This window comes from Nelumbo nucifera, chromosome 4 (assembly GCF_055504915.1).
Source record: "Nelumbo nucifera cultivar China Antique chromosome 4, China Antique-T2T, whole genome shotgun sequence".
NCBI classification, from domain to species: Eukaryota; Viridiplantae; Streptophyta; class Magnoliopsida; order Proteales; family Nelumbonaceae; genus Nelumbo; species Nelumbo nucifera.
In genome coordinates this window covers 13,583,749-13,606,623 of record NC_142652.1, presented here as the reverse complement: position 1 = coordinate 13,606,623, position 22,875 = coordinate 13,583,749, and the positions used below count along the sequence as shown (strand labels likewise).

At 37.4% G+C, this 22,875-nt stretch overlaps 2 protein-coding genes across 13 annotated transcripts in view; one reads left to right on the top strand and one right to left on the bottom strand.

The window, feature by feature from the left end:
* Positions 1-132: 132 nt before the first annotated feature.
* LOC104607982 (zinc ion binding protein) lies at positions 133-9,538 on the top strand. 7 transcript variants are annotated; one of them, XM_088886315.1, is made up of 11 exons: positions 133-1,191; positions 1,459-1,572; positions 1,729-1,847; positions 4,773-4,819; positions 4,917-5,017; positions 5,762-5,849; positions 7,830-7,938; positions 8,163-8,334; positions 8,515-8,586; positions 8,740-8,952; positions 9,028-9,538. In XM_088886315.1, the coding sequence occupies exons 1-10, from the start codon at positions 1,090-1,092 to the stop codon at positions 8,905-8,907; spliced, it is 1,092 nt and encodes a 363-aa protein (XP_088742441.1). In that variant the 5' UTR covers positions 133-1,089; the 3' UTR covers positions 8,908-8,952; positions 9,028-9,538. The 7 variants fall into 7 exon arrangements, 5 of the variants coding, with proteins under 5 accessions (XP_088742441.1, XP_010272095.1, XP_010272096.1 ...); XR_737036.3 differs by having other exon boundaries at positions 337-1,191; positions 8,724-8,853; positions 9,025-9,538; XM_010273793.3 differs by having other exon boundaries at positions 344-1,191; positions 8,740-8,853; positions 9,025-9,538.
* Positions 9,539-10,545: 1,007 nt separating this feature from the next.
* Positions 10,546-22,875, bottom strand: part of LOC104607981 (ARM repeat superfamily protein) — a 49,375-nt gene continuing 37,045 nt past the window's right edge. For 3 of the 6 annotated variants that reach the window (XM_010273790.3, XM_010273789.3, XM_088886314.1), the window contains 3 exons: positions 21,539-21,859; positions 17,697-17,849; positions 10,546-11,119 (listed from right to left, as the gene is read on the bottom strand). In XM_010273790.3, coding sequence (XP_010272092.1) covers positions 17,706-17,849; positions 21,539-21,859 — 465 coding nt within the window. In that variant the 3' untranslated portion in view covers positions 10,546-11,119; positions 17,697-17,705. Of the gene's footprint in view, positions 11,139-17,696; positions 17,850-21,538; positions 21,860-22,875 lie in introns of all 6 variants that reach the window. The other 3 variants (XM_010273788.3, XM_019199538.2, XM_010273791.3) reach the window with 3 other exon arrangements.

Genomic DNA, 22,875 nt, shown 5'->3' with positions numbered 1-22,875 from the left:
CATTAGCATATGATGATGGTATATTGCTTGAATTTTAGCTCACAGTGGCCACTGGAACTATTTTACATTCAAAACCATGGGCATTGTAAGATAAGTGCATTATGCAATTGATGCAGTTTAGGTGACAGACAATGGGTCGTGTTCGACCGGTCGTTACTCGTTAGCAAGCTGCAAGCCTAGTGTTGCCTGAATTCTGAAAAACCTAACCAACTCGTATCGGCTTGTTCATTTTCAAGGTTCGGTCTTGTCTTAAATTTTCAAATCCTATTTGCTTATACGAATAAGACGCAGGGCGAACGAAATTACTTGACAATACACATACTCGTCATCTAACATTTAATCATCTCTAGAATGTACAATACCCGAACCTCTTTTTCGATAGTTTTGAACTTAATACATTGTGCAGACTACACGGTTGGATGTGCACGTCGGGCGCGCGTAGGGCGGACCCATGCGGGTTCGATCAGACTTGTAGTTGAGTTTGGATCTGCTACCAATAATACGCTTCCCACATGTTCCAAAGTTTTGTCACTATTATACTGATGTCAAACCTAATAATACCTAATTATTATCTTTCTCTGTTTTACAAACAAATTAAATAAAAAAGTTGAATGAAAAAACCTAAACGGAATCAAACACATAGCTTGTCACGCGTTAATTTTCGAATTTCAGCGTCTAATATTAGATGGGTTTCACCTATAAGTGGGCCGTCCAAAAACTAATGCCACCGAGTAGGCAAGGATTAGTACCGGATCCCGATCTTGATAACGTGGGCTTAGTGGGAGTGGGAGTTATAGTGGGCTCAGGAGTCAGGATCGCCGTACTTGTTCCAATTTCTTGTCTAAAGAGGCAGACGTTCCGTCCGTAGACCAAGGTTTCGTTTGTCTCAGACTCTCTGCTCTGTGCTCTCAAGTCTCAACCAACATCCAACACTCAGCGTGCGTAAAGGCGTCTGTTATTGCCAGAATCAGCGATTCCAAAACTCGTCGGTTGAACTCTGGATGAATTAGTAATCGTGCACTGCGAAAATAATAATATGTAGTAGGGGTGGTTGCAGCGTTGTAGACCGTGGAAGAGGGTTGGGAAACGATGGAATGCGCTGCGAAGGGACGGGGAACGCGCTGCATCGGTCCAGCTACAAGACGTTGTGGTCGTTGCGGAGCCGTCGCTTACTGTTCCGTTTCTCACCAGGCATGATAAAGTTCATTATTTTTCAACTCTATTAAGTTGTTGCTGCTAGTTGCTACTGAATTTCAGTGACAGAAGCCGGAAAACATAGTTATGGCTGTACAATTCATCCGTGTTAATGCCCGAAACTCAAATTTCTCTTTTGATTTAATGGAAAGCGTAGTTTTATTTGGGTCGGCACTCAGCTCGTTGGTTTAGTTTTATTTCGGAAAATATGTGAAGGGCGTTGATTTTTTGATTTTATCTCTTATTATGTTTGTTTCTCTTCAGCTTTCACATTGGAGAGATCACAAACAAGAATGTGAAAGGTTAGAACTACAAATGAGGTCCGCAGAGGTCTTGCACGATTTCCCCTTTACATTCTCTAAGGAAGCTACGCTCCAGGTGACTGGTAATTTGGTTGTTGGCAGTTGGTAGATGGCTCTTTATGCCAAAGTCGACTAAAATTTCTATCCCAGTTTTGTTCTTTCTGTCTGCATGACTAGATTAGTGATAAGTTTCATTGACATGCTTCTTCTGTGTCTTCTTCTTTTGAATTAGGTTTGTGAAAAACAGGTGACTCGTTGCTCCTTTTTGATGACAAGGAGACTTCATCTTGTCGGAATGTGGAAATATGAATGTAGTTGTGGGACTTCGGTTGCTTCTTCTGACCATTTAAGGTTTACTTTTATCCTCTCCGTCTGCATGGAGATGTGGGGGTAGAAACTACATTGTGCGCCCATCGTTTTGTTCTTGTATCCTATATAAATGTTCGATGATAGGAACCTAAATGCTTCTCTAAATGGAAGTGATTAAGTCAATAATTTGTGCCATACTAAAAACCTATGGTTATCAGAATGTTATAGTATCATTGGAATTAGAAACATCATAAATACAATAAATGGAACTGTAGAAGCATCCACCATTACCACTCTCTGGTCCTGTAGTTCTTCAACATGTAACCTATCATATTGAGATGCGTTGAGAAGCTAACCTATTGTGGATGAAGGAATGCTTTGTTATACCATGCCAATGTTTTTTAACTTTGTTAGTTAACCTTACTTCATATTGGAGCATATTATGTATTAAAGACAACTACTATAGTCTTAATTTTTATTCAGTCATTTCTCATTGCTATTACCTTAATAGCCATACTTAATGATATTATTTTGTCCCCATGATCTATGTATTGCAACAGATCATGATGCAATAAGTTTATGCATGATGCAATGATATTATTCAGTTATTTCTCATTGTTATACCTTCAAGATCTAATGATGCAATAAGTTTATGTAAAGTTAGACTTATTGAAGTAAAAGAGGCACTAAATAAGAAGGACAAAGGAAAGGCGTTAGGATTTGATGGGGTTCCAATAGAAATGTGGAAAAGTATGGGAGAGGTAGGCTTTTTATGACTAACTAAGCTATCTAATAAGATAGTAAAAGAAAAGATGATGCCTAATGATTGGAGAAATAACAGTATGATGCCAATATTTAAGAACAAAGGTGATATACAAATTTTAATAACTATTGAGAGATTAAACTCATAAGCCACGCTATGAAACTTTGGGAGAGAATAATTGAATAAAGATTACAACTTGAAACAAGTGTATTAGAAAACCAATTTGGATTTATGCCAGGGAGATCAGCCATGGAAGAAGAATGATCTTCATATTGTGTTCATGGATCTAGAAAAGGCTTATAATAGAGTTCCTAGAGAGATAATATGGTGGATCTTGAAAAAGAAAGGGGTTCAAAGTGGGTATATAGACCTAATTAAGGATATGTTGAGGGGGGCAACAACCAAGGTTCAAAGTATCGATACGTTATGCATTTCAGCTGTATCGTATCGATACTTAGAAACGACCGATACACACTTTTTTTTTTTTTAGTTTTTTTTCAAAGTTTGGTTTTTTGGGAAGCTTATAAGATGTTTTTTATTCTTAAAACAAGTTGGGGGTCCAAAACACCTGGAAACAGGTGTTTCGGACCGTATCTTTTTCAAAAGATATGATACGATACGCCCGATATGGGGCGTATCGTATTGATACTTTGAACCATGGCAACAACCAATGTTAGACCACTAGTGGGAGAGACTTTGGATTTTACAGTTATGATGGGTCTTCACCAAGGTTTAATGCTTAGCCCTTATTTATTTGCATTGATCATAGATGAATTAACTAAACACATTTAGGAAGAAGCTCCATAGTGCATGTTTGGGGATGACATTGTTTTAATTGATGAAACTAATGAAGGATTAAATGCAGCCCTAGAAACAAGAGGTTTTAAAGTAAGTAGGGCTAAGACTGAGTATATGACATGTAGATTTAGTATAAGAGTGTAAATCAGGATACACTTAGGATTAAAGACCAAGAGATAACTCAATGTGCCCATTTCTAGTACCTTGGTTCAATAATTCATAACAAGGGAGAGATTAAGGAGGATGTCATTCAAAGAATTAGAGTAAGTTGGGCAAAATGGAGGTGTGTATTTGGACTTTTGTGTGATAGGAGACTACCACTTAGATTATAAATAAAATTCTATAAAACAGTTGTAAGGCCAGCTGTGTTGTATGGAGCAGAGTGTTGGGCAGTTAAGAAACAACATGTTGAGAAAATGAGCATAATGGAAATGCAAATGCTAAGATGGATGAGTGGAAAAGTTAGAAAAGATAGGATCAGGAATGAGGCCATCCGTAGAAACCTAGGAGTAACTCCAATAGGTGATAAAATGAGAGAGGGTAGACTAAGATGGTTTAGTCACGTGCATAGAAGGCCACCAGCAGCTCCTGTTAGAAGAAGTGATTTGTTACAAGTGGGAGGGGCTAGAAGAGCTAGGATAAATCAAAACGAATGTGGGTAGAAGTAGTAGAAACAATTTAAGCACTAATAAATTAACAGTGGATATGACTTTTAATAGAATGGATTGGCAAAACAGGATTCTTGTAGCCAACCCCATATAATTGGGATAAGGCTTGGATGATGATGATGTATGTGTGCATTTCTCTATCTCTTCTCTTTTTTTAAACTAGCAAAAGGATAGGTGAGCAAGTGTCTTGAGAGGTTTGTTTTATATTCAGAAAAAGTGGCATTGCTAATGAGCTGCTTCCCAAAGCAAGCTTTGGAATTGTATAATAACATTTAAGTGCCATAAGAGCATTATTTATTCATGAAATGTAATATATGATTCAACAAAATAGCTGATTACTTGTAATGATTTAGAAAATAAAATACTGCTGTAACAGCAGTTTTAACCATTGTAACAGTGGTAATGGACAAAGCCTGCCATTATTATCTCCAATACCTTTCTTTTAGATCAAGATTAAGGTGGTTGGCAATTAAGGTATTGCACCTTTATAATGGTTATGATGCTGCAATTGTCATGTGATTCTTTTTACTATTTTCTATCTGTATTTTTATTACTAAATACACTGTTGTATATTTTTCTTTGATTTAAATTGCCAAGAGTGCTACAAAAGTTAACCTTAAAATTTTGTGGTAATATATGTATAAGGGATAATTGATGGTGTTCCTTTAAAATTTTTATTTTAAATTTATTGTAATAACACAGTCTTTCTTTTTTTATTGTTCTGGTGTGTATTCACAGGATAATTGATGATTGGAATCTTCCAAGCACTTTATGCCCATGCTGTGGTAATTTTCCCTTAGCTTTTAGTTTTTGTTGCTTGCAACCATCATTCATTCTCAGTAATAGATGATACTTTTATTGGTTACCTTGAAAATCATGTAGAGCCAATAACTCCAATATCAATCTGTTTGAGAAGTTGGAAAGACTACTATGAGTGGCGGTGCCTCCCATTGCATTCACCTGTTGCTTTGTTACTCCACTGGGTATGCTATAAGTCTATTTTTGCTATAATATTCCTTTTTCATTGGGTGTTTTCGTAACCTATTAGACTGTTGTTGTAATCTCAAAGGATGCCTATGGGCTTACCTGTTATTGTTTGTAATTTGATTGTTTTTCTAACATAGCAAGTTGATGTTGGCTTTAACCCCTGCTTACCTTTTCCCAAAGAAAGGCCTAATCATATTTTATAGGGAAAAGAGTCAAAAGAAACTATGGGACAGCTTCCTTATATTGATATTCTTCTCATGCTTAACCACAGGTTTGTCTGTGATATTGTTATATATCCCCAAGATGTTATGGACCTATGGTTTGGTGACCAAGTTATAAGATTAATTTTCTAGTGTTTTATTAAGTTGTTCAGTGGAAAAAAAGAATTAAAAAATTAGTCTTTACAGGGGTACATAAATTCAGTGGTTTTATGTTTAGCAAAGGAAATAGTTACATCATAAATTAGGGTGCAAAATAAATCAAAGGATACAAAAAATCTCTGCTGGAATTTTACACATAACTTTACTATATCAATAAAATTCAAAGCAGGTTAGTAATAAAAAAATACCTCCGATGTATGAGATGACTTTGATCTATGTCACAAAATACAGGTAAAATTCATTGTCAATAATCACCTACTTCTGTTTGTTTATTGTATTTAGACATCCTTCATGCTGTTTCTATTTTCTATAATTTATAACTTCTTTAGTTATTGATTTGTATATCTATTTTAATTTCAGACACTTACAGTATACCATGCTATTCAACTTGCTACTATAACAAGATCAGTTGATGGAAGTAGCAACAAGATCCATATTCACTATCTAGGTATATCTTTACTTGCTTTCTGCTGCTTGAGCAATAATTTTTGAAGTAATTTCTTTTTCTCATGTGCAGTGGTACTTTTATTTAGGAGAACCTGCAAATTTAGTTATCTTTTTGCTAAAATTTGTTTCTGTCAATATGGTAGTTTTATATTGGATATGCAACTTAGATCACATCCTTTTCTATATTATCCTTTTCTTCTGAATTGCTTCTTGGTAATAAAAAACACATAACCGTTTGTGGCTAAGTTCATCCAACAATTCTGGGATTGCTTTATGCTTTTTCTGAGGGGGACTTCATGAAGTGCACCCCATTGGTGAGACATATTCACTTTATGAGAAGTCATTGGTAGTGATGATCATTTGTGGCCCGTCCCAGAAATTTCTGGGCCTGATGCATTATCCAGTGCGCTGTGTGTTACTTTATATTATATAAAGTATAACATAAATTTTATACATATTACTTGTCATAATATATATATATATATAGAGAGAGAGAGAGAGAGAGAGAGAATGCTTTTATTATATATTTAATGTTTTTACATTTAAAATCATAGGCCTGGGACCTGGCCTGGACTATAGCCCTTGTCAAAGGTGCTAAGCCTATCCTGGGCCTCTGGTTTTCAAAACATTGAAAACATGCTTCATTAATCAAAGGAATCCCATTTCGGCTGAGTTGTTTTGTCTTTTACAAGGGCTACCTCCATTTGTTATGATAAATTATAGATCGAGGAGACTATCAAATTGTAATTGGGTGGATGCGGGGCAAGGAATCAGGTTCATGGATGTCTCTTCATTCTGTTAGGGGCGCATGGTCTTTGGCATCCTGCATAAACACCTTGTTTGGATGGGTCTAAAGACCCGTGATTCGCGAACTCCTTGACAGAGTTGGTGACTATTGTGTTTTCTAGAAGTCAGGAGAGTATTTTATGGATGATATTATTTGTTCTTTTCCCTTTTTTCCTTTTTTTCCCTTTTGCTATTCTGACAAGGACTGCAGAAAGAGTGAACAGTTTTAACTTTTTTCTTTTTAAAGTAAACAAAGGACTTACAAAGGCTTCAGACAAATCTATCTTCCCTGGATGGCTTATGTGCAATTTATGTGCAGTTAATTAAAGCAGGAACCACCCCACCCACCTTCCTCTCTTTGCAAAAGATTGCCAGGAAGAAGGTTTCACAAGATTTCTTGTCTGCCATCCCTTTGGGGGGATCCCTCTCTAAACACCCTTTTGTCCCAGAATTTATTAAATAACCAGGAAATAAATTTAAATACTGGGAACATAAAAACTTAACCCCTCAAGTTTTGTAGAAAAGCATTTGTTGGTCCCAGCTTTCTGAGGTCTTGGAAGGGGTGGATTGGATACTAGCCTAACCTTTGGTATTTTTTGCACCAAGTGGCTGCTCTCAGACTCAAACCTGCATTCTCGCACTGTCCATTACACCAAGCAATGGCCCCTAAAGAGCATTTGATGATAAATGGCGATTAGCTCCTAAATTATGTTTTGTTGCTAGGTCCTTGTATGACATTTAGATTGGTTCCTTTTTTGTGAAACAGTTATTTTTTCTTAATTAGGCTGGTGGGCAGGGCATCCATATTTAACATTTAATTTTTGTACCTCGGAGATATTTTTCATTCTTATTTTCATTTGTCACATGTTAATATTATCATGGATCAGCAAAAATTCTGTTTTGTATTCAATCTCTTATGGCCTTCTATAATCATCTAAGGATTTGGAAAAATGAAGATAATTGTAATGGTGGTCATAAATTTGAATCCATATGTAATAGTTTTGATAATAGCAAGTTGAAAGATCTTTCTTTTTCAAGCAACTTCTCTACCCTCATTTTTTTTGACTTTATAAAAGCTAAGTTCATTAGTTGTCTTTGTTTTTTTTTATAATTATTTCATTATTTGTCTATGTTGTATTATTGTTTTTCTTGTTTTACTAATTTTTAGGTTTTCTTCATGAATAAATATTGGTAGGGCCTGATAAAGAACTTCTTCAACTTGCCGGATTTGCAGAGTTACATGCACTTTTTCCTGGTATACAGGTGCATATGGAACTTGTTGGACCAGCAGTTCCGCAATTTAGGTTGGCTACAGCCAATTATGCCACAGTAGTCTTGTTTATTTATTTTTTCATTTTGAAGACCTATGCCTTATTTAATTTGGTTTTACTAAATCCAACAAAGCCTTCTCCTACCAGGGCAAGTATTGGCATACATAGTAAACATAAGAAGGAAAGAAAATATAAAATTTTCTTGCATTTTCCCTCTTTGATGTTATTTTATTACATCTTTGCATTTGGACTGGCAGGGATGGTGAGAGGATTGATCTTAGGAGTTATGTTCATTGTGTTGAGGTAGATTGCTCTTGCAAATCTTCTAGTGATAATGCCAGTCTTCTAGTTTCCCATGGCAGAAATTCAGCAGTGACTATGCGGCTTCATAAAGGTTTCTATCATGATAGATATAAAGAAATAGTGAAGGTTCTCTCTCTCTCTCTCTCTCACACACACACACACACAGACTATGACACTATTTATGTCAACGTAATTTTTAAACTTTGTATGCAGAGGACCTGGCTTTTCTCAAATTGGGCTTTTGATCATGTGAAATTTCCATCCAATTTCTCCTTTGGTTTTCTCATGATTTTGTCCCATGTGCAGGAATCCTTTCCTCATCTAATCATTGCTTCAAATGCTGGCATTGCTGCTTATTCTAGCTGGTTACCAACAATAGTAGGTCTCCTTTGCCTCTTTAATCCCCATTCCTAATGGTTCATTTTTTAATCTTCTTTAACAACCCAAAAATTTCTTTCCCTAAGTTAAATGTAAGGCTTTTTTGATATTTATTTGTAATTTATAAAATATCCCAGTGTTTCTTGTTGTCAGGAGACAATAAAGGAGATGGATGTCCCCGCTATTTTTTCTGATTACTGTGAAGAAGCTGCGCATTTGGCTGCGTGTTGTATTAGCTCTGTAACAAACCGTCCTCTGAGGCTTCCTGTATGTGCACCTGCCACTTCTTCCCTAATTCTTTCGAACAAAATTGGAACCTGAAGGCCTAAAAGAAAAGAAACAAGAAAACCCTTGAGCAAGAAAAGGGTAAAAACTAATTTACCTATTTTTTTGACCAATAACTGGTTTACTTAATTGGCTTGCATTTTTTGTGACTAGCAGGTTCAATTAAATCCATTTAGGCAGCCAATGGCGGTGGAAGATAGTGCTTTGTTTCTCCCTTGCTACTCAAATTGCTTCGTCTTTGGTATGTAAACTAAGCACGCTTAAGTGATGAATTGGTGTTTGCTATAGGCTCGGAATTTCCATCCAAGGAGCAGTAAGAAAACAGAAATTCTTCAGGCTTGGTGATTGTAATCAGTTTGCACTGACAAAGAAGACTAGTAGATCGAGTTTGATGTACAATCAAACTATATGTGGTAAATGGTACCTGAGGCAGTCTCCAGGAGATGAATTGGCAATTTTTGGTAGTCTGAAAGACTGAAACTTCATGTGACATTTACAGTGAGCCTTTGGTGCATTCCATTTAGTGGCAGCCATCGGTACGTTCCATTTGGTGAAGATCTTTTGTATTATAGGATCGGTGACACAATGTGATTACAACCTATAATCAAAATGCACATTTCATTAGACTAAATCTTTTCTATAGTGAAATTTGACATTTTTACTGATACATCGATGATTTATTGGTGTCGTCTATTGATCCTTGCTGTTAATGCCCATTCAATGCTGTTCGCGGATTGGACTCAGTAAAATATGTTTGATTTCGGGCCGGTGCTCCGGGATTAGAGTCCTCTTAGATTTTTATTATAATATTTTTTACTTATAATTATTTTTTGTAGAAGTTGGTGAACAATGCTGCAAGTCAGTGATATGTTGCCTATCAGAGATGGACAGCTCTTTAGGCTTGTAGGAATTTGGGGCATCAGAGCACGTTTTAGGGACAGATTTTGTGCCTATAGGCTATAGGCTTTACACAGCATCAGCTTTTCTAATATCCACAAATGATCTTTGCTCACGTTAATCGACTCTTCAATTATCAAATTTCTGAGTGGCTCAAAAATCTTGGGAGAGGATTGTAGTGTACCATCAAAACTGAACGAATAGCCACCTCTCGAGTCAGACTGATACACCATAAACCTTCGGCTTTATTAAACTAAATTTGTATCGTCCATAGCTGATGGTCTGCTTGCTTCTTAGGTTCATTTCATAGCTTTGCTCTTATTGTTGAAAGGCATCCCGTATCCAAGTAATGAAATAATGCTGTGGACATTATATCCCAAGTGTTCAGCACCAAACGGGTATGCAGCTGGGCTGCTGGAGAATTGGAACTGAACGAACCATGCTATCTTAACGTGTTTCATCGCTCGGTTTGAAACTTGGTTTTCTGGGATTTAAATTTTGTTCAGAGATTTCAACAAAATATTGACTGTTCGGTCACGATTTATTTAAATTTGATTATTTGGGATTAATTTTTTTTTCAGAGTTTTTGACCCAAAGATTGAATTCACCCGCTGGATCATCACTCTTCTCCCTTTCTGATCCATGGATGAATATGGCATTACTTACTGTTTAGTACAAAATATGATGCGACGGCCGACGGGAGATGGGATATGGTTTCTTGCTCCAACGTCCAGTAACCTGTCGTTTCATGCAGATACAGTCGTTAAATAAGGAAAATTCGAAAACTTTGGTTCTTGTAATGAAAGGGGGAACTTTCCAGTTTCCCCCAATTATCAGCAAGCCCCAAACTACATTTTCTATAACATAAAATAACAAAAAAATATATTATATTTACATTACAATCACCACCTCAAGGCAACCAATATGAAAATATCATTTTCGAGGTCCCTATCTCAAATAGCAGATGTGGAAAACAGTCTCTCAATCTGCTACTTTCAGCTCAAAATTGCAGACTTTGCTAATCAGTCCACTGGTCTCCTAGATGTGCGTCAGCGGTGCCCCTAGAATCCATAGCTTGTGTACAGGGCCTCTTTGCATATGCAGGTGTTGTTTACTTGTTTTTTTCCTCTTCGGGTGGTTCAGAGCTATTCATGGTTTTCCGAGTGTCCACCTGTACCCCTCTTTTTTACAACAAATAAAAGTTCTCGTTATCGATGAATCAATAGAATTTCAACATGGTCCTGTGCCAGATCCACCGAATACCAAAACTTGATACTGCTTTACGCCCTTGGTGAGTTTCAAGCAAGCTTATTAGACATGGCTTCTACTGTTCCCAGCAAGGATCAATTAGCTGCAAAATGGAAAATAACCTGCAACTTCATCGCTAAATAAAGATTTTTCTGAGCAGATAATAATAAATGTTAAAGAACTTGTCAATTTTACTCTTTAATAAAAAATCAATACTTCATGCAATGGCCTTGAGTTTATTAAAATATATGTGATTCTTAGCAATACTATAAAATGCTACTTATCTAATCAATATTATTAGACCATTCACCAAACCAAAAATGCCACCAGGCCATATCATATGTCAAGCGATTCAATCACTAGGTTGAACCAATGACCCATGTCAGTCATATTATAAATATATTATGCATATACCATAATGTGTAATTGTCTGTGGTTTAATGGTTATTTTTCTAATTTTCTAGGTCCAAGCCTTGTAAATCATGTTTTTTTTTTTTGTTTTGTAAAAAGCACATATATATTTGGTGAATGTAGGCATTAAATAAATAACATACAAACACAGAAAATGTTATAAGGTTTTAAAAACCGGATTGGACATGTAACTGTTTTGGGGACCAGCTCTCGGGTTGAACGGTCTGACCATCTGGTTCGAACGGATGGTCCGTTCTGACTTAAAAAATAAAATAAAATAAATAAACAATGGCCAAAAAACTATTGTCCGAGTCGACAGTTCAACCACCTAGGTCAGAGGGTTGCTGACCAAATAAACAATCTTTGGCCAAAAAGCGGTTTTAAGGTGAAATGGAACCAGAAAACTGACCATTTACTGGGTCAACCGGTCCAACCATCTGATCCGGTCCGGTTTTCAAAACCACGAATGTTATGGCTTAATATAACATACAATTCTTTGTCAATAAAAGGTTTTAGTTCTTGTTGCCATTTTACAATATATGATGAATCAGTGACCCAGGTATGTCGTTGAGCCAAGACAGTTTTCAACAATTTGCCTGGCTTCATAGTGTGGGTGAAATGGTTCTTGAAAAATCTAAAAACTAAAGCTTCAAAAATCATAATGCCCTCCAGCTCCTTTGCCTGACGGTCCGACATCCAGTCCAGTCCAAGTCTTACAACAAATTCTTTCTTGTTGAAATTTTGGTGTCACCAAGAAAAAAATCTAAGTGGACATCCCTGAATTAAGCATTGCTTAGATTTATGTCTAAAGTTCACCCTTCTCACGGTAGATTATCACGTAAGTTGCATGTGGCACATTGTGCATCTGGAAGGTCTACATTTTTGCCAGTGTCGCAAGGACCGGATGTCAGAATATGACATGTGTCCATGCAAACTGATTATAGGTGGCCTCTGCTTTTGTGTTCTTGGATGAAGGTTAATTAATTGAACATATCATGTAAGGGAGTTGTTATCCACATATACTGGGGTTGTGGCCATTGTAATCTTGCATTGGAGCTTCACTATACCACATAAATAATGTATGTTATTGCAGACCAAAATCTTATTACCATCTTGCATCATGCACTCTTATGTTCCAACAGGCTCAAAATCATTCAAAAAACAAATAAAAGGAAAAGAAGTTCAATGACCAAAAATAATACCAAAATTGATTCAGTATGCCTTTCTCTACTCCCTCAATCAAGGATTTGTTCATTTATTTTACAGGACATAACTTTACTTGTATGATAATAATTGCATCTCAACTATAGCCAACAATATTCGATAAAATGCCAATTCAGATACTTAACATTCTTCTGTCTACAGTGAATTTATTTTAGTGATGGCCACTAAAACGAGCACTCATCTTTTTTTTTTTTGATAATTAGTACTCATCTTCTTTTTGACATCCTTGATTAGCTAATCTTGGCAGAATCTTTGTTAGGGAGATACAACTTTAATCTGAAAATGTTCATCACATCATCTAAGCCTTGTCCCAACAATATGGGTCAGCTACGTGAATCCTGCTCCTCCATTCTGTTGTGTTCAGTGCCACATTCATTGTTAAATTATGGGCCCTCAAATCATTTCTCATTACTTCAACCCATGTCCTTTTTGGTCTGCCCCTAGCTCTGTTAGCCCCTTCAACTTGTAACAGAACACCTCTTATTACCAGTGATGTAGATGGTCTTCTTTGCACAAACCCACGGTTTTTTTTTTTGGAAAAAGGTAAGGTAAATTTATTCAAACGGAAAAGGAGAAAGTACAAGTGTACAACAAAACCCAGGCCAAAAAGACGGCCTGAGTGCAAATCAGATTACAGACTCCACCAAGGCCCTGTTTGATGATTAAGTACTTGTTTCACAAGTACTTATTTTAACAACCACTTAAGGCTGTTTAGTAACCCACTTTTTAAATCACTTATTATGTTTTTAAGCACTTATTGGGGTGAGAATATTTGGTAAACTACTTTCCCCATAAGTGCTTATATTGACACAACGACAAATTTAACCCTCACTTCACTCATTTTCAACATCATTATTTGCATAAAAAATAATTCAAACAATGTCAAAAAATATACAAGAATGAAGAAAAAACAGGAGAGTTTCAAGTAAAAAAAAACCCCAAGAAGAATGATACATTTCTTCATCAGAAACAGCCCGTATTTGTCACTAATTTACCCACTTTTTTGAATTTTTCGGGGGTATCTTCTTTCCCTGTTTCTCGGTTCCAATTAAAGTTTTCCGAGCTTCAATTCCAGTTTCTCTTTCTGGGTACCAGTATTTCATCCCCTTTTATTTCATCTACTTTCGACAATAGAATAGTATTCCAATTGAACAGTTTCTTCAGTCACCAAAAAAGAAAAGATGGGAGTTGTTCTCTTCTCGATGCATGGAGTACAGAGATGGAACCCACCTCACACTCACCGCATTCTCTTTTACGGAGTGCCGCTGCACACATGGAGTACAGAGACGTCCAAAGCTATAGGAAATGCAGTACGCAAATTCAGAAATTTTGATGATAGGAACCGCCACTGGGAGCAGTTACAGTTCGCCAGAATCCTGATTGAAACTGACAATGCGATGAAGATTCCAACGCTGCTGGACCTGTTCTAAATAGAAGAAAAGTTTCAACTAAGAATTGCAGTAGCAGGGAGAGAAATAGGGGAGAGATCGAGAGAGGAACTTAAGAAGAGGAGCCAAGATTTGGCGACTAGAAGAAAAGAAAGACGAAAGGTTTTCAATGGCAAAGTTGGTTGGCAGGGAGGTGAGGTAGATGAAGGGACAGAGCAAGGGAGGGGCTGAAGGAAGATGACGAAGCTGAAGCTGTGAAGCATCAGACTGGGGAGTGGGGACAAGTCAGGGAAGAAGATTATGAACAGTGCTTTTTGGGCGCGGGGGTATTTTAGGCATTATAAAAATTTATTAGGGACTGGTTCGTCCTATTTTTTTGGAGTACTTCTTCAAGAAGTACTTAAAAAAAAGCCAACTTGAAGTCACTTTTTCAAACAAGTACTTTAAAAAAAGTACTTCCCCACTTTTTTACCAAACACCCATAAGTACTTAAAAACCACTTAATGTGTGGTCCCATGTTTTAAAAGAAGTACTTGTTAAAAGAAGTACTTCTTTTAAGTGTTCTCAAACAGGGCCCAAGACTGAGAACAAAATAAGAGACAGAATCTGATGCTTAAAATCCTCAGTAACCGACACCCAAGAGATCAGCTTGCCCACAGCTCTCTGCACTAATTCTTCAGGACTTTTAGCTCTATAACAGAAAATTCTATTATTCCTCTCAGCCCAAATAGACCACAAAACAGCTGCAGGAATGGTCCTTGATGAGATGCTGCTCACCTCGGAAGCCCCTTCGAGGGTGGCTTAACCTCCTGAAACAGAAAGGGTGGAAGAACGGGGATGGGAGGAAGAAGATAACACAGAGAGAGAGAGAGAGAGATAGTAAAGAGATATTCATTCACACCACTTGTTACATGATCAGGGCCTTGTATAGCTGGCCTAACGACTCAATCATGAAGAAAATATCTTCTTGTGGCAGTGTAACTAACTCTGGAAAAGGCTCTGCCAGTGTGGCATGCTAGCCTCTCTGTCTTCTAGTGAAATGCTCATCGGTGGGAGTCTGCTCCGCACCTGCTGTTGGGTTCGAAGGGGGTGTTTGGGCTCCAACAGTCCTCCACACTAATTTTCCTTTCTTGTTTAGGCCTTTAAATCTCCAACAGCACAGCAGGTCCTTGACTGATCTTGGCATCACTCAATTAATACCCAGAGCTTTCAGGAAATGTCCCCACACCAGGAGGAAGCCGGGCAATGAATGCATAGGTGATCTGTTGTTTCTGGGAGAGAACCACACAGACCACAAGAGGATCCGGAATCTTAATGCCACGCCTCTCCAGGTTAGCTCTAGTCAAACATTTATCAAGAGCCATTGTCCAAACAAGAAAGTTAGACTTGGAGGGGCTTGTTGAATTCCAATTCTGATTGGCAGGAAAATCTGAAGGACCTGAACTGTTCAGCTTGAGGGCCAAGGACTTAACAGAGAAACAACCATCTGAATTCCATTTCCAGCTCCATTCATCCTCCAAATTTATATCTATCCTCTGATTTTGAAGCAGCCCCAGCAGCTCCACAGTCTCTTCCAGCTCCCAATCAAACAAGCTTCTCCTTGAAGGGTGGTCTAAATAATGGTTCCTCCAGAATAGTTATAACTCTCAGCCACTGAAGAGTCTTGGTTAACAACACATTGGGTCCAAATAATGGTTCCACCAAATGGGCCATCCAAGCACCAACGGTCCTTCCAGAACTTTATTCTATCTCCTTTGCCAACCTTAAGACTGAATAGGAATTCTGTTTTTTGAGTTCAGATGTAATTCTTTTCGTTCTTTTCCGGTGTCTGTCGACATCCTTGTGGCATTAAGATGGTTTAGCTCCCCCCTTGTAGTTTTTTTTTTTTTTTTTTTTTTTTTTTTTTTTTTTTTTTTTCTGTTGATGAAATTCCTGTTATTGATCAGAAAAAAAGGGGGAAAATCCCCTCTCAGGAGCGGGAGGACATCACCCATTTCTGCTCCCAGTTTATCTGGGGTCCTGGGAGCGGGAGGACAGTATACAGACTTAACTGCTGTCATTTTCTGCACTCAGCGGCTGCTGTAAGATTCAAACCTCCATTGTTACATTTATCAGCATTAGATTTTACCATTGCACCAAGAAATGGCCCCCGAGACATGTAGAAGGTCTAAAAGACAAACCCCTTGGCTTAACATGAGATCTCCTAAAAAAAAAAAACTAAAACCAATGCATTGAAGGGTAAAAGTAAAAACAAGAGCCTGCTAATTTTGTTGATCACTGCCTTGAGAGATTTTGTGATGTAGGATGGGGTAGGGGTCCTACAAATTTCAAATCTGGTGGACAGCTTTGCAGGGTGAAGGTGCTTTGGCTGATTGAGGATGAAGAATATGGAATAAAAGGTAGGGAAGGGTAGGGAAAGCTTTATAAACCTTGTATAGGTTTCCCTACTTTTCCCTTCCTTTCCCTACTTTTTCCTTCAAACCAAACATAGCCTTAGGGTAAACAACAGAGAAATAGATTGCTTAGAAGAAACAAGTGAGAGAAGAAAATAATGAGAAAATTACTGGCAGCAACCAAAAATCACTAAATCAAACTTTATTTCATCAAACCAACTCTTTTTATATTGCAATTACAATGACTATTTACAGACAACTTATGAACTTGAATGTCCCTTCACAGACTCTGATTTGGATTAAGAAACTGACACAAATCAACTTCTAGTTGCTTTAGAACTAAGAAAAATCCAATAGTAACCCTTAATAACACTTTCTTATTCCTGCTATAACTAACTTAAAGTGAAGACAGCAGAAATTACTAAAAATAGTAAATAGATGTTTTACTATAAATAGTAATTATGGGATTCCTATAATATAAACAGAAAATCCTGAAAGTTACCATACGTAGTATTTTTTAAATAGCTACAAATTTCTAGAAAAATTAAAACCATATTCTTAAGACAACTACAACTAGAAAATAAATTTTAAATATTCAAAAAATACCAATATCCTACCACCCAAAAATTTTGAAATTGGTGAAGGAATGCGAAACTAATTTATATCTACCATTCTACATTATTTTGTCATTTTTTCCCTAGAGAAATCTTGCATTTACAGTCAAAAGGTGGCAATGGAAATCAATCTCCATAAAGGCACAAACTCTGACAATTACCCAAGTCACCATACAACCAGCATTGAAGAACTTCCATCAGGCTACTTGGCGTGACCAATGATACATACATAACAGCAAAGAGCTCTAGTTTCTAACCTGCACTTTTAATAGGCTTGAAGACCAAATTCCTATGTTAGGGGACCAGATCCCTTCAAAGGATAACCCATTAATCTACCAAAACAATCTTGAAATTTAGAAACCTTACTAAACAGATTTTTAAGGGTCTCTACAGCTACAGGATAATCAATAAATCATGGTTAAGCCATCAATATACAAACACCTTATCTAGAAGAAAAGGAAGCAAGTAGATTTATCAAAAACATGGCAAATATCTCTTTATAACTATCAGAGTTTATATAACAAATGCTACATGCAAATAAAGGCAAATCTGATGTAGTCAAATGTTTTTGCAGGAAATAGCATATATTATGGGATCTTAAAAAATGAGTAACAGAGAAGTTTGGGGCAAGCAATGGTGGGAAGACTTACATGTGCAAGTTATTCAAATAAAGAAATTATTTTGAGTTCATCAGCATCCCAACAATTTAATTGACCTGCTGCAATCTTCAGACGATCAAATGAAAACTGTATTTTGTGTCTTTCTTCAAGTGTATTGCCCATTTCATTTGAAGACTGCATTAACTATATAGAATAAAATAGTCAATGACTTTACTCATTGTATTTGACATCAATTGATAATTAAAGAACATAGCAATCCTTCAAGGTTCTCGATTCATCATTCCCATACTATTATGGTGTATATACCTGGATAATAAGTTTTTTGAATCAGTAACTGTGCTTTTCTTTAATTAATAGAGAGCAGATGAGAACCATAGATTCCAATTTAACTTGCAAGAGTAAGACAGCAATTCAATGAAGACAGTGGCTGACTACAACAAAAGAATAGATTGTAAACAGTTACAAGTTCAGTTTTTCAAATGGCCCAGGCATCCCCAATTCCAAGTCACTCTTTTTGATTCCCATCCTTGCTGGATTATCTGCCAAGCTCTTGGCAGACCTGCAAATCCAGATGAACAGGCAATTCAGGTTGGAAGGTACAACTATTTCTTCTCTAAACAAAGATCAAAGAAATCAAGGTCCCTCAGCTTTTGATTGCAACCAACCTATTACCAATTGATGGTCTCTCTCAACAAAATCCTGTTCCAGCCAATGTTCTTCACAAGTTCCAGTCCTTGTAGTGGAGCTAGAATTCAACCCTTAACAAGTTACCAACCCCAGCTGGGCTTGAATAACTCATTAAAATGTTACCATCATGACCTCTTACCTTTTCCACTACACCTGCTTGTACCCGGTTCCAAAGAAAACTACCATCAAAACGAAGCTCAATGTGTCTTTGTGCAGATGCTGTCCATGGTTCAGATATTGCTCGTCTTGGAGTAAAGCTAGCACAGTACTCCAGCCTCTCACTACCAAATCAACTGGAATTAAATTCATCTTTAGTGTTTCACCCAGTGTGCAACACAGATCATGCAAAGGTCAATAATGCTTCTATATGTTGACTTTTGTTTTAAAAAAATCTGGAATTCCATTCACACCAAATATAGCACAAAACGGTTGCCCTCCTGCAATGCTGAAAACTTCCCTCTTCTAGTGTAATAGGGAAGTAATGAAGAGATTGATAAAATAGCTTCAAACCTTTGTTATGAAAGGACACTTAAGAAGGAGATTACTTGCACAATCTCCACTCTTCAAGCAAAGAAGCACATATTGGAAGTGTAAGTACATGTAGTTTACCATTGGACTGATTACAGTGAGGATCTTGATAGCACAAAGGTAATCACGATACGAGCTGTGCTGAACATTACATTTGCCGTTAAAATCACTGAAGGCTTTGCGACCATTCCCGATACGGGATCTTGGGCAAGCATAAAAGGGGATGGAATTAGAAACGTACAAGAATCTTAGCGGATATGAAAACCCTAATCCTAAAAGATCCTCATCGGACATGTGGAAAAACCTCGATAGACACTTCAGCAAATCAAGAATACCTTCCTGAAAGAGGAAGAGCACTTCCTCAACACCTCCTTTTAACCCTAATAACACAACTATAAAAGGAGGATGACCCTCATAGATAGGAGGGAGAACAACTCTCCCCCACGTTAGACACTACCATATAACCCTAACCCTAGGGTTTCTTAGGGATCTCTCTCCTCCTCCCGACCGTTCTATGCAACCATTCCTCTCCATCTTCTTCTCTCTTCACGGCCATTCCCCCTGGACCTTCGGAAACTTGACCAACCGATAGAATTCCATGGTTATTACAAGGAGAAAGGGACCATTTAATCATCCATTGAAGAGAGTCACATGTATTGATTATCTTCCAAAAGGCTTCCCAAAATAATACTTTGACCCCAAAGAGTTCTCATCGGAAATGGGTTGAACAATCAGCAAAGAACTTTAGAGAAGGAAGAACAAGAAAACAAGCCTAGGGTATTAGGGGTCCAAAATTGCACCAGAAAACAACCCCAAAGAGTTCTCATAGCTTCAATATACCATAATGCATGACAGGAAAAAAATAATAATAACTGTATTTAATTGCACCAGAAGAGTATTACAATAAACCAGTCTGATGATCTGATCTCATTCATCATGTTTGAAATTAGTGATCAATAATTAAAATCTCGATAAGAAGACATTTTAGACAACAAAACCCATGGGAAACTGGAATTAGTGTTCAAAAGCCAACTGGTTTCACCAGAACTATGCTCCATGCAAATGGGTTATATTTGTACCAGTAGCATGTGAAATAACCTGGTATTGTGTATAGCATGTCAATAATCCATTAGGTAGCTTCATGCCAATTTCCCCTGCAACTAGTTGTAAGACAGTGGGTTCATAAAAGTACATTAACCCACTTGAACCAGCAAGAACCCGAGTCAAACCGGACCGGACCAGATCTATTGATCAATTGATTAAGAGCCATTTGCATCAATTTAGTGTTAGAACATTCTAGAATATCAATTACAGGGCAATAGAATGCGGGAGATCCAAAAACATTATAAATAGGGGCCCCATAGCCAAATGGGGGCCCATGAATAACAACACAATAGATCCATATTATGGAAAAGAAACCCATATTCTCTCTCCTTTCTAATCTCTCTCTCCTCACTCTCCTGCCTGTAAGTCGATGGGATAAGGTTAGTCTGAAAGCTCTAAAGTTGGGATTTGAACACTAAGGATCAAAGAGAGCACAAAGGGATCTGATCCGTAAGCTCAGGATTGGGGAATTAGGAAAAAAGGTCCTTAGCACAGAGCTCGGTTCCCTATTTATAGGAAAGAATCACCACGCAACGGGATGAAACCCTTCCAGAATCTTCTATGCCCTTAATAAACAAGCGGGAGGCAAATCCCATGTTTTTCTCAAGGGCACATGTCCTGGGGACTGCAAGACGGTTATACCATGCTCTTGGGAACCATATGGAAAGTACCAGGTACCATTATGTACAATTTCCCTAACCTCTGCCACATGTCATGATCCAAAGTTCCAAACGCCCCATGGCATCTTGGACCTCATGCTAAGCAGGCTCTCTAAGGACATACTGAGGTGAGGTATTCCTTACACGAGATCACACACTACTTGGAAGATAAAATTGTGAGACCTTAGATCTCTCTAGTCTCATCCTTCCTTACACGAGAACGCACACTCATCCTACCTTAGTGATATCGCACTTGCCTTATCTTATTGATGAAATGTCATGATCTCTAACAATCATTGTGAGATCCCCATAAGGAGCTTGCTAGGTTTAGTGAGATCGCTTACATTCTGTATTCATGAGATGTTATTTCGAGCCTGCTATTGCCATATGCTTATCCACTCTCACACTGCCACTTACCCTACGAATTTCCCTTCTCTCTCCTTCGATCTCGCACTACCATTGCCTTGGACCTTTGGAGGCTTGACCTTCACTTGGGCACACTGCCACTTACCCTACGAATTTCCCCTCTCTCCTTCGATCTCAACTACTATTGCCTTGGACCTTCGGAGGCTTGGCCTTCACTTGGGCACAGTTAATCAGCTTACACTAGTAATAATAAATAAATTTAAGCTGCTAAAGGTGCAAAGATTCAAAGACTGGCTTAGGAGAATATATTTAGTGGGTCACTTGCCTTTATCATTACATTGATTAATAATAGCATATTGGCTACTTTCCAAGTCTAAAGCTAGAAATCAAAAAGATGATGGTAATTGCCTATTCAAGTCATCCACATTGAAGAAAAGCAAGGCCATTGTTTAAACAACTTCATGATTGAACTTATCAAAAAAAAACTAAGAAATAAAACATCTTAATGCTTGAAGAACAGCAGCATACCTGTAAGCGCATTTTCTGCAAAATCCGTGTAATCTCTCCCTTACATGAAGAGAGTCTTCGTCGGATTTTTATATCCTGGTGCATGTACAAGAGGATGGACACAACTGCAACAATCCTACTTGATAGATCAAGTGTATGTTGGGTATCATGATTACAAGCAAGTGATGAATTATCTTCACCAATTGATGATCCCATCAAATCCAAAACAAGATTTAAGAGCTTATCACTTCTATCAAACAGAAAAAAGCATGGCACGAGATAATACTGGCATATGCTAATCTGATTGGAGTCTGTAACTTCATCACCATTTTCTGGAATGTACTGCATGAAATTTGAAAATAGAAGAATCAAATAAGCAAATTCGAAGCATATTCTATTTTTGCCAATATATGACCAAAAAGAAACATATGGACAAGAAACAGAGAAAAGATGAGATGCCAAGAGCAATTGATTTAAGAGAAAAATCCCATATGTTCAATCCAGAACATCCATATTTATCAAAAGAAAATAATAAATTAGTTAATCATCACAAGGAAGAGTACAACTATATAAGAAGAAAATCAGCATGTGACAATATTAGGCAGTAGAATTGAGAAGTACAAAGTACGCATTCTGAAATGGTAAAGGTTAAAGAATGGTAAAGCAACTTGTTGTAATGCAGGAAGGCCCATAAATCCAACCCAATGCCCAAAGACTAGCTATCTACTTTAGGCCATAGGCATTCCCTTTTGGGGCCAATCCCTCACTTAAGGCCAATGAGCCTCATGGCTCAGCCCATGTTTGAGCCAATCTTAGAATCAAAACAGAAGATACAAGTTTTTTTTTTTTTTTTGATAAATAAGATACAAGAATATTTGTAGAATGAACTAGAATATATTTTGTGTTGTGCTTTTATTTATTCATCTTGCCTGCAACAGATGTGGACAACTGGATTGAGAGTATTATTTGGGAGGCTTTTGTGCAACTCTCCTCAGAACCATAATGACATGCGAGGGGAAGGGGGGGGGGGGCTAGGAATATAGAGAAAAGGTTGGAGGAGAGGGATCCAGCAGGACAAGACACTGATAGGACAGACATATTACTGGATGGATTGAGATTGAACCTGGAAGAGCTCAGAGGAAGGGAGCAACAATCAAGAACTAGAAAAAGGAGAATGGAGGCGGAATTACTAACCTCCTCAGTGTGCAAAATTAAAGAAACATATTTGAAAAGAATACACAAAGGAGTGGCTTGAATTGAATAAAGAAAAGAAGGATGACAAGGGAATAGCAAGAAATGAAACTAATAAGTTGAGACATTAGGAGTTTAGATTGCAGGAAGAAAAGAAGAACCATAAG